General features: G+C 41.2%; 1 protein-coding gene across 6 annotated transcripts in view; it reads left to right on the top strand.

Annotated features, from left to right (window-relative positions):
• Positions 1–507: 507 nt before the first annotated feature.
• VRK1 (VRK serine/threonine kinase 1) overlaps positions 508–12,826 on the top strand; it is a 50,801-nt gene continuing 38,482 nt past the window's right edge. Inside the window, exons 1-4 of one of the 6 annotated variants that reach the window (XM_077819342.1) lie at positions 550–625; positions 1,407–1,474; positions 7,651–7,812; positions 9,704–9,759. In XM_077819342.1, coding sequence (XP_077675468.1) covers positions 7,656–7,812; positions 9,704–9,759 — 213 coding nt within the window. In that variant the 5' untranslated portion in view covers positions 550–625; positions 1,407–1,474; positions 7,651–7,655. Of the gene's footprint in view, positions 626–1,406; positions 1,638–7,650; positions 7,813–9,703; positions 9,760–12,826 lie in introns of all 6 variants that reach the window. The other 5 variants (XM_077819339.1, XM_077819341.1, XM_077819343.1 and 2 more) reach the window with 5 other exon arrangements.

Here is a 12,826-nt window from a genome sequence, read left to right on the forward strand (position 1 = left end):
ATGATTACATGAGACTCTCAGCATTCTTCTTTAGAAAAGTTTCCAGCCCTCATTCTTCCGGAAAATCTTAAAACGTGACCTTTAAATGCTCAAACACCAGCGTGGGTGGGGGGAACCTCCCATTCAGTGTTTAAAATCTCATGCTTTTAAGCCAGTCCCAGGATTTGTGAGTGGGGGCGGTTCGGCAATTCTGCAGATGCATCCTCTCTGGCTGTATTTTCCCCTTGCCTCCTGAGGTTTTACTCATTAGGTGGATGGTGGCCGAACTGGCGTTCCTGAGCACGGCTGCTCCTTTGCCCGGCTGCCTTCGCGCCCCCCACCGTGCGGCTCGTGGTCCTTTCGCTCTGGGACAGCACAGGCTGGCGCTGCCAAGCCAGCAAAAACTACAACTCCCAGGGTGCACCGGGCTCGGGGGTGGGGCGGGAGCGACGGTGGCCGGGGAGGTGCGCGGCTGGCGCTGTTCTCTTGTAGGCGGGCTCTGTCGGGTAGGTAGCCAATAGGCTAGGGCGATAGTGGGATATGCGTAGCCCGGCGGGCGGGCTGCCTGAGGGTTTCATGCAGTGCGGGAATTTCGGGCGGGGAAGAAGGAGCGGCTGGGTCGGGCCCGGCTCCTGAGACCCAGCAGGTATTTGAAGCTGGGGCTCTGAGGAGGCGGGCTCGGCTGGCTGGAACCGGCCTCAGCCCGCCCCCTCCCCGCGGCGCAGGGCTCCGGCCCGGGAAAGGGGCGGGAGAAGCTGCTGTGTCGCGCTTTGCCCCGCGAGCCCCCGCGGAGAGAAGGGGTTTGGCTCCACTCGCTCCCCGCCGAGGAACAGTCCCGCCAACCCCCCCCGCCCCCGCCCGCGGGCAGATCACGGCTCGCTCGGCGCGGGGCTCACTCCTTCTTCGAGGGCTGCCCGGGTTCCCCAGGGGCCCGTTTCTACCCGGGGAGACGTTACGGAAAGGTCTCGAGGTTCAACCCGGCCCCTTAACCTCGGGCGGGGCCTGCCCAGCTGTGGAGCCCACAACCCCGCAGTGCCCGGCTTCTGAACCTGCCCCCTCACCCCCCCCCCCACCGCCGCCGTCAAGCGGCTTTTGATGGCCGTGGGGTTGGACGCGGGTAATGCTGTTTACTCCAAGGTGTGAGTCATGGGTGGGGGAAGCCAGCCCAGCCCGTGCAGAAAAGAGTGAAGTGTATTTCTCATCTCTTGGGAAGGGGTGGGGAGGAGAAGTGTCACGGGGAGCTGGAGGGCAGGGACCATTTGAAATCCATCCTCACTTAGGAGGATGAAGAAGCGAGAGAAAATAAGTTTTACCTTAAAAAAATGTATCCTTAAAATCCTGCCTAAATGGGTTAGGCTCGGGCAGGTCCATCCTATTGTGACCGGGATTGTGGAGATGAGTTGGCTCCATTTTTCTACTGTTTATAGGACTCAACTTGCACAGGTGTAGCCTCAAACCTGTTGTCCCCATGGATTTCGAAGGAGAGCACTTCAAGGCATGCCTCACGTTCTCTATCATTCATCAGGAATTTTTGAGTCTCTTCTGCTGGTGATAAAGGTTTTTGTGATGTTTGGAGACTTAGTCTTGTTCCTGATTAAGTTTCCCACATTAAAGTCATCGCTGTTTGACACAGACTTTGAGATACCACTTAATTCTTGGTGAGAATCAGCATCGACTCCCCAGGTCATAGAGTGCCCCAAATGAATATCAAAACAGCAGTCCTCACCCTCTGCAAAATCACTTCAAATACCTCAAACTTAAGGACTTCCTGGTTGTCGTGTAGGTGTCTATTGCTGGTCCAGAGATGTAGAGATTTGGGGGTTATATCTGGTCTGGCTTTTAGACATGTTCCCAGATAATAGAAATATATGAAGGGCTTTATCAGTCTGAGAATTGTATGAATGAAAGTTAGAAAGTTGAAGAAGATTTTAAATCTAATTGAAGTACAAAGTGTTAATGATGGCTGGAGAAGATAGTTTAAACTGGTTTAAAATTAATCCAGAATCAGGGAGGTTGCCTCTAGAAAGAACTAGATTTGGCAGGTCTAATTCATTCTGCACTGAGGGATTCAAAAATAAAATCTCTTTCCCTCTATGTGAAGAGGTCTGTGTCCAGTTTTCCCAGCTTTCTGCTTGCTTGAGAAAACATTATAAAATCCACCAATATAGGTTCATCCTGTCTAGTTTGAACATAAATACTGAAAGGGAAGAACTTTTAAATAGCTGTAACTAAAGCAATTACTTTGCTACCTATTGATTTTTAATAACTCCAGTTAATCTGAGATGTGTGGTGTTATTCTAAACATGTAACAGAAGGCCTGAAGGAGGGAAAAGGCTTTCTCGCATAAATTGCTGTAGAAACTACCTGTTTTGACACTAGAAATATCTGAAATATCAGTGGCCATTTTGGTGCCTTTCTCTCTGAAATGAGCAAAATTGTGTCCATTGTTTTGAATAAAACCAAAATCCCAAACCTGCAAACAGTTTAAAATATTTTTAAAGAAAGTGTTTTTGTGGAGAGGAGGAAGGTATTTTTTTCTTCTTTGCTGGCAGACTTGGAGAGTTCTGCTATGAGTAAGGATTATTAATGACGCACAGATTTCATGTTTAGCTGGAACTGCCTATTGACTGAAAGGATCACAGGTCAGCAGCACTGTCCTCTCTCTTCTGAAAAATAAAAAGCAATCCTATTGAGATAAACAAATCTAAAAATGACAGTTTGTAGAAAATAAGAAAAGAACCAGGAAGGAATTCAACAGTGTAGTCATTCTGAATGGCCCCATACAGAAATACTTCCTTAAAATGAATTTGATTTATATTCATGTGACTTTTATTGAGAATGGAAGAAAAAACAAACTGGGAAATGTCTACTCAAGCTTATTTAAGAGTACAACAGCAGTAACCAGAATACTATTTCAGATTGCATTTATAAAGATCGCTGATGGGGAGACTGAATTGCTAAATTGTGTGCATACCTCAAGCATAGCATGTGGAGAAGCAGACAGTCACCTTGTACTCACTAAAGAGGTTTTGGAGAAGAGTTCAGACAAATAAACCTCTACTTCTGTTGTAATTTTTCTATTTGTTAGGAGCAAAATCTAAACTATTCAGTCTATGCAAATTCTGAGTAAACAGCCCTATAAAGTGGTGCAACCATGCGCCTTAAAAATATGTTCCTGTCAGTAAGCAGGGTCAAATCTTTTCAGTACTTAAGAGAGAATATATTATTTGACATCTACATAGCACCCTACATTCAAGGATTTCAAACCAGTTTGTGAGCACTAATTCAATTAAGCTTCACAATACTGTGAGATAGAAAATATTTCCATTTACTGATTGGGGTGAAGTGGAGAGTGGTAACACACACACAATGATGAAGTTGCAATGACTTATGATGGAGAGGGAGAGAGACTCTAGCATCTCCAGGCGATAGACCATCTCTCCTCTCAAAAGGTATGTCTACGCTAGAATAAAAGGCCCGTGGTGCAGCTGTGGCTGGCTCGGGCTCACGGGGCTCAATCTGTAAGGCTAAAAATTGCTGTATAGATGTTTGGGCCCAGGCTCTGGGACCATCCCCCCTGATGGGAGAGTTCAGAAACTATAAAAAAAGCTACGATGTAGGTAATTTGAAGTCTTCTAAAGCTGTACTAAATGTATGCCCAAGTGTGGTGTTAGTGGGTATTGTGCTTTTTGGATGAGAGATAAAACTGATGTTCTGTCCTTAGTATGTATTGTGCAAGAGGAATACTGTTAGTGCTGGTATTCTGGCAAACTTCTAATCTGAGTAAATTGTATTTGATTATATCTAAACACTCCCCCATCACTTTCATTTTGTTATAATCTTAACTTCCTGCCCTATAAATTCTGTTGGTACTATATTGTAAAATAGCTGCAGCATTCCTTCCTAGAGATGAATGATTTTTGTGTATCATTTTGTAAAGCATTTTAAGATCAGATGGAATGAATGTTTATTTTTTAATATGAAAATATTAGCTGGTGGTTAGTAGTATCCCAGTGAGAAGTAGGTGCTTTGAAACAAGGGACATCCTCCAAATATGGAGAGGGTAATAGTCTAGTCATATATCTAAATTAAAAGGTAGTGGTCTACAAGGTTTAACAGACCATTCAATCTTTGGGTGGCAAATTATGTACAGTAACAAAAGTAGCAATAAAAAGTTGTCTTTTCCTTCCTTTTTTTGCTGTTTACCTTCTCTTCAAATTTCATTGTCTTAAAAATGTGTTTCTTGTGGGCAGCTACAACTGCTTCCAATCCCAAAATCTTCCTGTTCTTATACTGTGTGGCTTCTGAGAAGGTACATATCTGAACATATGATCTCAAATGTGGAAGCATGGGGAGCCAGAGCTTCAGTACTTCCAGAGGACAGGTTTTCTGCAAAAGAATGCTTAGCCTTGAGCATGCTGCCCTTTTAAAACTATAATTGCTTAGCACCTATGGCCTAGTGATAGCTTGACCAACTTGTGGCACAATGCCATCCTAACAGATGGGTATAATGTAGACAGTCAAGAAACCATGTATGTGTTTCTAGTGTATTTGTTAAGGGCAGGATTCTCAGCTGGGAACAGTCAAACCTCTGCCCATTCTGAGCTTTCACTTTTATGGTTAAGGGTATGTCATAATTAATTCATTTATTGACTGAGTGTCTGCAGGAGTGTAACTTTTGACCATGTTGGATAAAGAAAACTGTGGGAGGGGGGAGCACTCTTCACTAACCCCTCTTGTGGAGTTAGTTGAAATGAGCTGGTTTGTTCCCTGTAAACAGGTTTGTCAGCAGCAGATCTAATGGTGAGGTTACCAGGGTGAAGTATATCCATAACTCTTCATTAATAAAACTAATATATATGTTGAATATAAACAGTTCAAGTCTTGTCTCTGGTTGACAGCATTTTACAAAGAATAATCCCAGGAGATGATGTGGCAGCACAGGTCAGTATAGCATTTTCTGAAGTCAGATATATAGTGGTGGGGAAGAAGCAGTAGTTCCTGGTGTCTGTGGACCTCTCTCTCGCTCACTGACTCATTCAAGCTAGCCAGGCTAGTTCAAGGAACATTTGAATTTGTACAAACCACACAAGTCAGATTTCTCCGCAGTTATAAATGGAGGAAAAACTTTAACCTGAACCTGATGCTATTGTATCTCATTAAGAAAAACCTGAAGTGTGAAGAGAAACATTTCAAGGGGACCAAGTGCAAATTATGGGTAAACTTTGTTTCATAAATTTAGATGAAGTGTCTCAAAGCTGTGTCTGGATTTTATATATATAAAAAGAAATTTTTATCTTACAGTAATAGCTAGAAATATTGGAAAGCAATTCAGAGTTAAAATAAATCTTTTTGCGTTTTGGATACTGGAAGGTTCAGATGTGATCGGTGTGGGTAATAGTATTTTAGAAATTTTAAAGGTACCTTTCTCTTGAGGTGGTGATTTCATATTTGTTCTGCTGCTAGTGTGCCTACATCTGCTATGAGTATTCAAGTGTAGTTCTACCATCTTATGAAACTTTGCACATTTAGGAGGCTCTTGAAGAGAGGAACAACATATTATTTCTTTTACTTTGGGGGTGGGTGGGGAATGAAAGCATTTTTTTTTTTTTTAACATTTTATTTTTCATTCAGGTGACGCATTCCCTGGCTGCAGACTTATTAGATAGGGGGCACATCTCATTTGCCAGGAAGTGGTGCTGGCAGCTGGTGGGAACATGATACCTGTTGTCATGTCTTCCAGGAGAGTGTTGCAGACTCTGGCATGGCAGGGGGCTGCTTGGGGGAAAAGCAGTGGCTATTCAGACAAGGGAGCGGCGGGGAAGGGGCGCAGTGATTGCGGCTGCTGCTAAAAAGTTGCAAGGCCCTCTATCTCTCAGAGAGAGGGAGCTGGAGAGGGTCCCAAAAGTGGATAGCAGCTAGGAGGGGAAGCTGATAAGTAGGGAACAGAAGTTCAGTAAGACCAAGAAAGGAAAATACAAGGAAAAGGGGGGCACTGGGGAGCCAGAGAGGAAACTGCAGAGGGGTGGGGCAGAAGGGAGCAGAAACAGGCCAATTCAAGCAATTGTTTCAAGCCTTGCTTCCCCCACCCTCTCACTGCTCCTTCTTTGTAATCTTCACTGTGTGTTTGCCTTTCTCTGGTCTTGCTGAGGTCCCACTTACAAGCTTTTCCACTCAGTGGCGTATTGTCCTAGCTTTAGTGCATATTAGGGACCTCTTCAGTCCTTTTCTCCATCTCCTCCCATAAAAATACGGAAGTGAGCAGTAGCTCTGGCATCCCTTTTAATTCAGCGGTGCCTAGTTTGAATGGCAATCAGTATCCATTTGCAGAGGCCCACCAGATGAGTCCTGGAGAAGGGCAATAGGTCGCAGTTTCTCCCCATTTGCTGATCATCTTCAAAGGTGTCACTTTCCACTTCCTGGCAAACAGTGTATGGCTCCTACATCATGGGAATAGTCAGGAACTGTGATTACATAGAAGAAATAAAAATAATTATTCTGCTGTTCAGGAACCTCCCAGATTGAGCATTGTTAGGATTAGAAGACTCAAGGCTAACTGTACTTTTATAAAAGTAAGCTCTGTGTATGGTTATATGGTTTTCTTTTTCTTAGGGAAGAGACAAAGCTCAAGTTCTATGTAAAACAAATTAAGAAGGCCTTTCACATGAAAGATGTATATGCATTCCTTGACATATCATGCCCAAACAATCTAGATAGAAAGAATTGATTCAGTGAAAATTTGGTTCCTGTCCCTGTGTTGGCGAACCCAAAGGGGCTTATTATCTAGTGAAGATCTCAAGTCATTCTGGAGGGTGACATATTTATTTGACTGTGATGAAGCCATTAAGTTATTAGTTTCAAAGTGTTCTCTTCGCAAGCTGGAATTTGAAGGTCAAGAGGCAGAAATAAGATTTATATTCAGCACCTTGAAACAGGAGGTTATTTATTGTGCTGTTGCGGTTTCTGGATTATTTTAAATGCTGTCCTGGGATACAGTAAATCCACTGTTGCATTTGTGTTACATACAGATTTGTGGGAGAACATTCTATGACTACTTGAACGGTTCTGATAGGTGTTTGATCTTTTTGTGGCATCATGCCAATCACAAACTTAACTACTGCAAACATGATTAAAGAGAAAGTTGAGAGTTCTTTTTCAGATATATCTAGCTTCAGGACTCCAGTTTTTAAAGACATAGACTATATGAAACATTTGTAAATTTAACAGGCTTGATAAAGCTTATTGTATCACAGCTAAATATATTTTTCATATTGTCAGATCATAATTAATTATCAAATGGAATAGATTCTGTAATTCTCCAGTATGTATTAAATTATGCAAAGCCTTCTAATACAAAATCTTTTGTTCTGAAGCTTCCTTTTTTGCTTTTTATCAGATTTTTCTTATAATCAGCTGAGAAGTTTTTTTTTTTTTTTGATCCCTGAAGAAATATGTATTGCTTTTCACCTAGGATTCATGCCAACAGGATTACCTTGCAAATTTCTTACAAAGTATTTTTGTAGTAACAATTTGGCAATTTAAACAACCCATGGTTGCTGTGTAGAAGTCTGTCATGAGCGAAAGAAAGCATAAAAAACTGGCATATGGAGTAGAATAAGGATGTGAAAGAAAATCTGCTCAGTTTATAACCCTGGCATTTACTTCTTATAGTGAAAATGCCATATATAAAGAAGACATCTGGAAAAAGAGGTCCTGTGAAGAGGAAGCTTGCGGAAGAGTTTGCTCCTGGAGAGGTGTTAACAGACACATCAAAAAAAGAGTGGAAATTAGGCATGCCTATAGGGCAAGGTGGCTTTGGATGCCTATATCTTGGTAAGTTTGTGTGACCCAAACTACAACTTTTTTAAATGAGTCTTGAAGTGTCTGTCCTTCCCCACCCCCAATAAATAAATTGGGGGTCCTGTTGTCTTCAAATTAACAACAGTTTGGTTAGAGCTGCTGTTTAGTATTTTTCTTTCTTGAAGAATTGAGAAGTGTAGGTAGAAAATAGTTATTAAAGGCATTTAAGATACAGTCCTCAATACGCTGTATTTGGAAGCCCCTCCTGGTTCTTACTCTAACCCCAACTACTTCATATGACCGATCATATTTTTTCTTAGCTGAAGTGACATTCTTTATTCCCATATAAATCATCCATCATCTTTATAATAGCCCTCAAATGTTTGTAGACAGATTTCATAATTCCCCCTTTCTCATATTTAATTAGTTTATCATCTTAAAGGTCATTCATGCACTTTTAATTTAAATTTAGTACTTGTGAGAGATGCCAGATTGTTGGTGTGCCCACCAGCACTTCAGGCATCATCCCCACATTGCCTTGCCGTGGTATTTCAACTCTGACTTTGGAGGACCTACCTGTAGAGGTGAGAGGATAGCTCAGTCTCCATGCTAATTTGATCTTTGGTCTCTGTTCTGATGGTATTATTTGTCATGAGGATACTTGGCACCTAAATTCTAAACTGAGACTATTGACTCATTTGATATAGGATGCTGATCAGATGACAGCTCTCTATATCCTCTCTGCTGGGTTGCATTTGAACTGACATAGTCAAGTGCTCGATATTATATAACGAATTCCTTGCAATATCTATCAAGTCCAAGAATTTCATTGTCAGGATATCATTTCATTGCATTTTGTAGTACTATCTATTGAGTGTGAGAAAACGTGTGAAAAATAGTGCATTTTTTCTTTAATACGGCACCTAATCCTTAAATGTATCTGTGATCTGAATAAATGGGCAGTGTGAAGGTGGTCCTATCATAGCTATCATTCTACACACCAATGTTGAGGGGATGGAACTTTAGATGAACATTCTAGCTAAGAGCCCTTTTGACTATGTGGTGCCTTCATCCAAACTGTGTGACAAGATGTCCTCCCTCTCCTCCCAATCTGTGGCATGATTGCATTGAATTCTGTGGCATGCAGTCACTTATTGATTACAAAATCATTAGGTAAGCCTTAGTGCTCTTAAAATGAGCTAGCAACAGTAGGAGGGGATTAAGCATTGTACTGAAAGAAGGTAGCTACCAAGTGGGGTTTCTAGCCTTGCCATGGTAGCCCTCCACTCCTTCATGTTTTTGCCCATTCAACTTGTAACCCCACCGGAGGTGGAACTCTGCTCATGTTATGCACCTGTGCATATTAGTAGTTACCTTTTCAGGAAAGACTAACCTTGTTCCCGCTCAGAGAGTGCTTAAGCGCCTTCTCCCACTGGTACAGATGTGTGCCCTGGCTCTCTGAGTATCTGGTATTTTAAAACTGCCTGCCATGGAATCCCCCATTAACACATCTCCTGTGGAGTTTCTAAAATGGCAGTCAGACAAGCTGAGAGCTGAAAGATAGAAAAATATTTTTTGGATATATATGGTATCTTCGTAAAAAGGTAAATGATGGCCTCCTGTGTGTAAGCCATGTTGTAAATTAGGCCTTCTCTTTAAGTCACTTGAGAAGGTACTGTTGAATGGCAAGAGGGTGGGGGAACTCTTTTATCATTTAGTAAATGGCCCCATTCGGAGAAATCAAGACTGGAAATTTAACTTGGTTTTCTGCATAATTCTGCCACCAAGCTACTGAATGTTATGTTCATGTTAATATTTAATTACTTTGTAGAGTAGCTAACCAAGTGACATAACAAGTAGTAGCTGTATGTGTTTTACAATAGTTGCCTCGCATTCTACTGATAAATGCTTCATATTTTAACAGCTGATGTTAATTCTTCAAAATCGGTTGGCAGCGATGCACCCTACGTTATAAAAGTGGTAAGAGAAATTTTGAATCTGTTTATTTCAAGATATCAAATGACTTCTCTCATATAGCATGTATAATGTTGAACATCCCCTCAGCTAGAATTAATAGACATATAGTGCGAGCTTCATTAATGTACATTAAATAATAATTGTGATAATACCTAAAAGCCCCAATGTGGCTCAAGACCCCATTTTGCTAGGTACTGTACAAACATGTAAGACACGATCCTTGTCCCAGACAGTTTACATGCCAAACACACAAAGCGATATATGAAGAGAGGAAAAGAGAAACAATCACATTTGTGCTGTAGGGAGACTAGAGAAGGCTAGGTTTCTGTAACAAGACAAGAGATGTCAGAATCTGAACTAGAGTTTTGGCTGTCTGGACAGAAAAGTTGGAATTGAAAATATTGGATAGGAAGGAATGATAAGATCTGAACACAGCCTGGGTGTATGGGGCAGTTGATGAGAAGGAATTGAAAATGACCTGGAGGTTATGGTTCTGAATGACACTCAGAACGATGGTGTTATTAAAAGCGACAGAAAGGAGGGAGAAATGAGTATTGCAGAGGGAAGATCAGAAATTTAGTTTTGGCCATGTTAAATTTAAGTTAATGGCAAGACATCAAGAGAGGCTGAGACATGAGTCTAGATGAAAGGCGACAGATCAGAAGTGGAAAGGCAGATCTGAGAGTCACCAGCATAAAGTTGGTAGTTGATGCAGTGACTCAGATCATGCAGCACAGTTGTTACTTTACACCACTCAGGCAGCACAAACTGGATTAAATGTCTGTAAATGGCTATTGGAGAACTTCCTTCTGGTGTAAGACTGATATAGGCAGTTCCTGTGCCAGTTAGCCTTTTCCTCCTCCTGGTGGCAGGAGTAGACTGGGTGAAGGCCAGGGACATGGCAGAGCACAGCTTTTCTACACCAATTATCCACTAGTGTAAAGTCCTTTAGGAATTTTATGGTGGGTGTAAATTAGAGTAGCCCCCTGCCTGCACCAACTAATGTTAGGGCAGAACTGATGCTGAATCAGAGCTTTAACTGACTCCCCTATGGGTCCCTGCCCTATGCCACGATGAAACTCAGACATAGGAGAACTGAGCCTAGTATGAGCATGTAACAACATAACACCTTAGTTTAAATACTGAAGTTTAAGTGTACATCTAAGCTTTGTTGAATCAGAAAATTGTTGCCACTTAGTTTTTTACCTAGCGATGGGAAGGTAAAAGAAAAAGTATACATTTAATTACATTTGTTTTAATTGCTTGCACTAGAGAAAATAGGCTATATATTAGTTAATGATAATAAATTCATGCAACTATTGGCCAGACTTTGTAATATGTATTGCATTTTAAATTTTTTCCAGTTTAACATGTTCTTTTCCCAACCTTGTTGATATGTAGGTTACATTTGATTACTTTGAATGTGGCCCCTAATTTGGGTACTGACTTTGAAAAGTAGCTCCAGGAACTACTTGAGAAATTGGGAACATAGTAATGGACATACTAGATCAGACCAGTGGCCCATTTGGTAAAATATCTTGTCCATGGCAATGGCCAGGACCAGATGCTTCAGAGAAAGGTGCATGACCTTTTAGTGGAAAATGTTGCAATAACTTGTTAGTATGGACTTTTGTTCCTGAGTCTAGCTCTGAAGCATGAAGGTTTATATCATGCTTTTTCCTCTATCTGCTCATTTGTTCAGCAGCAGTGAAATCTACTGCACTAATAGTTGGTCCTCTGTGAAAAATATAAATGTTATAGTAGATTTTTATTCCAGTTTAAAGATCCAATTAATTTAGAATAAAACAGTCTGCTCAGTGTATCACTTTGGAAACTGACAGTTTCACATCATATGAACTATAAAATATACTTGTTTTTTTGACAATTGGTGGTGAGCCTGTTGTTGGAAATGATCATTTGCTGTGAAGTGACCTTTTACATAAGAAATAGAAGGTATTGTAACAGATTTTTGTCGTTCTGTAATAATGGAATTGCCTTTTTACTGCATTTTGTAGTACCTCTATTGCTAAGCTCCCTGAAAGTTAATTCATCTTTTATTCCTGTCTGTGTATTCAGGATGTCTTTGCACCAGTATGAAGTGCTTTGCATGCCAGTTTTTGTACTGCTGTTTTCTTCTCTACTTGTTAAGCAGTTAGTGCTCTTCTTTCTGCTCTCCCAGTCCATGCATTTTGACTTCCTCTTCAACAGATATTTGTTATACCTACGTGAATGACGCATGACTTGTTGCTTCCCCTCTCAACTGGATGCAACTTCTAATAAGGGTCTGTTTTTGATGCTCTGAGAGCCAAGTTAACTCACAGCAGAGATAAAGAGGTTAATAGGTGAAGGATTATTAATGTTCAATAGTTAAACAAAATGTTTGTTCATCCAGCAATGTTCTTCAAATTGTTAGACTATTAAAGCAGGATAGAAATTGGCTTAGTCTTCTGGCATAGAGTTCTTATGGTTTTGGTATCTAATCAGTATAAAATGAATAATTGTAAAGTTTTTCACAATTTTTTCCGAATGAAGAAATGCTTCTTAATGTATGAACTTTCAGATGCCTCTGGGCAAATGTGGGTGCAAAGTTTATTTAATGACATTTCTTATCTTTTCTAGATGGGACAATTTTAACAATATTTGAAGAATTAATGAAAGAAAAGAGTGGCAGATATGTCTTGAGTTTTGACATATATAGTGTAATGGAGGAGAGTGGTATTTCCTCTAGTCACATTTTAGTTTCAGTTTCTTAAAGCTTGGGCATGAACTTCTAGAGTATGTCAGGTTTGAAATCTAAGTATTTTATAAGGTGCCAATCACTGTGGTATTGAACATCGTTATTCTAATACAACATCATGTGCTTTCATCTGTGTTTAGAACACTGGTCATCAACCAGTAGATCGCGATCAAGTAGTTGATCCTGGAGCCTCTTACAGTCGATTGTGATCCGGCGGCACTTTAGCGGGGCTAAAGCAGACTCCCTGCCCCACGCCACTCCCAGAAGCGGCCAGCATGCCCCTGCGGCCCTGGGAGTGGAGGGAGATGTGTGTCTCCACGCACTGCTGCTGCC

This window comes from Eretmochelys imbricata, chromosome 6, assembly GCF_965152235.1.
Source record: "Eretmochelys imbricata isolate rEreImb1 chromosome 6, rEreImb1.hap1, whole genome shotgun sequence".
NCBI lineage: Eukaryota > Metazoa > Chordata > Testudines > Cheloniidae > Eretmochelys > Eretmochelys imbricata.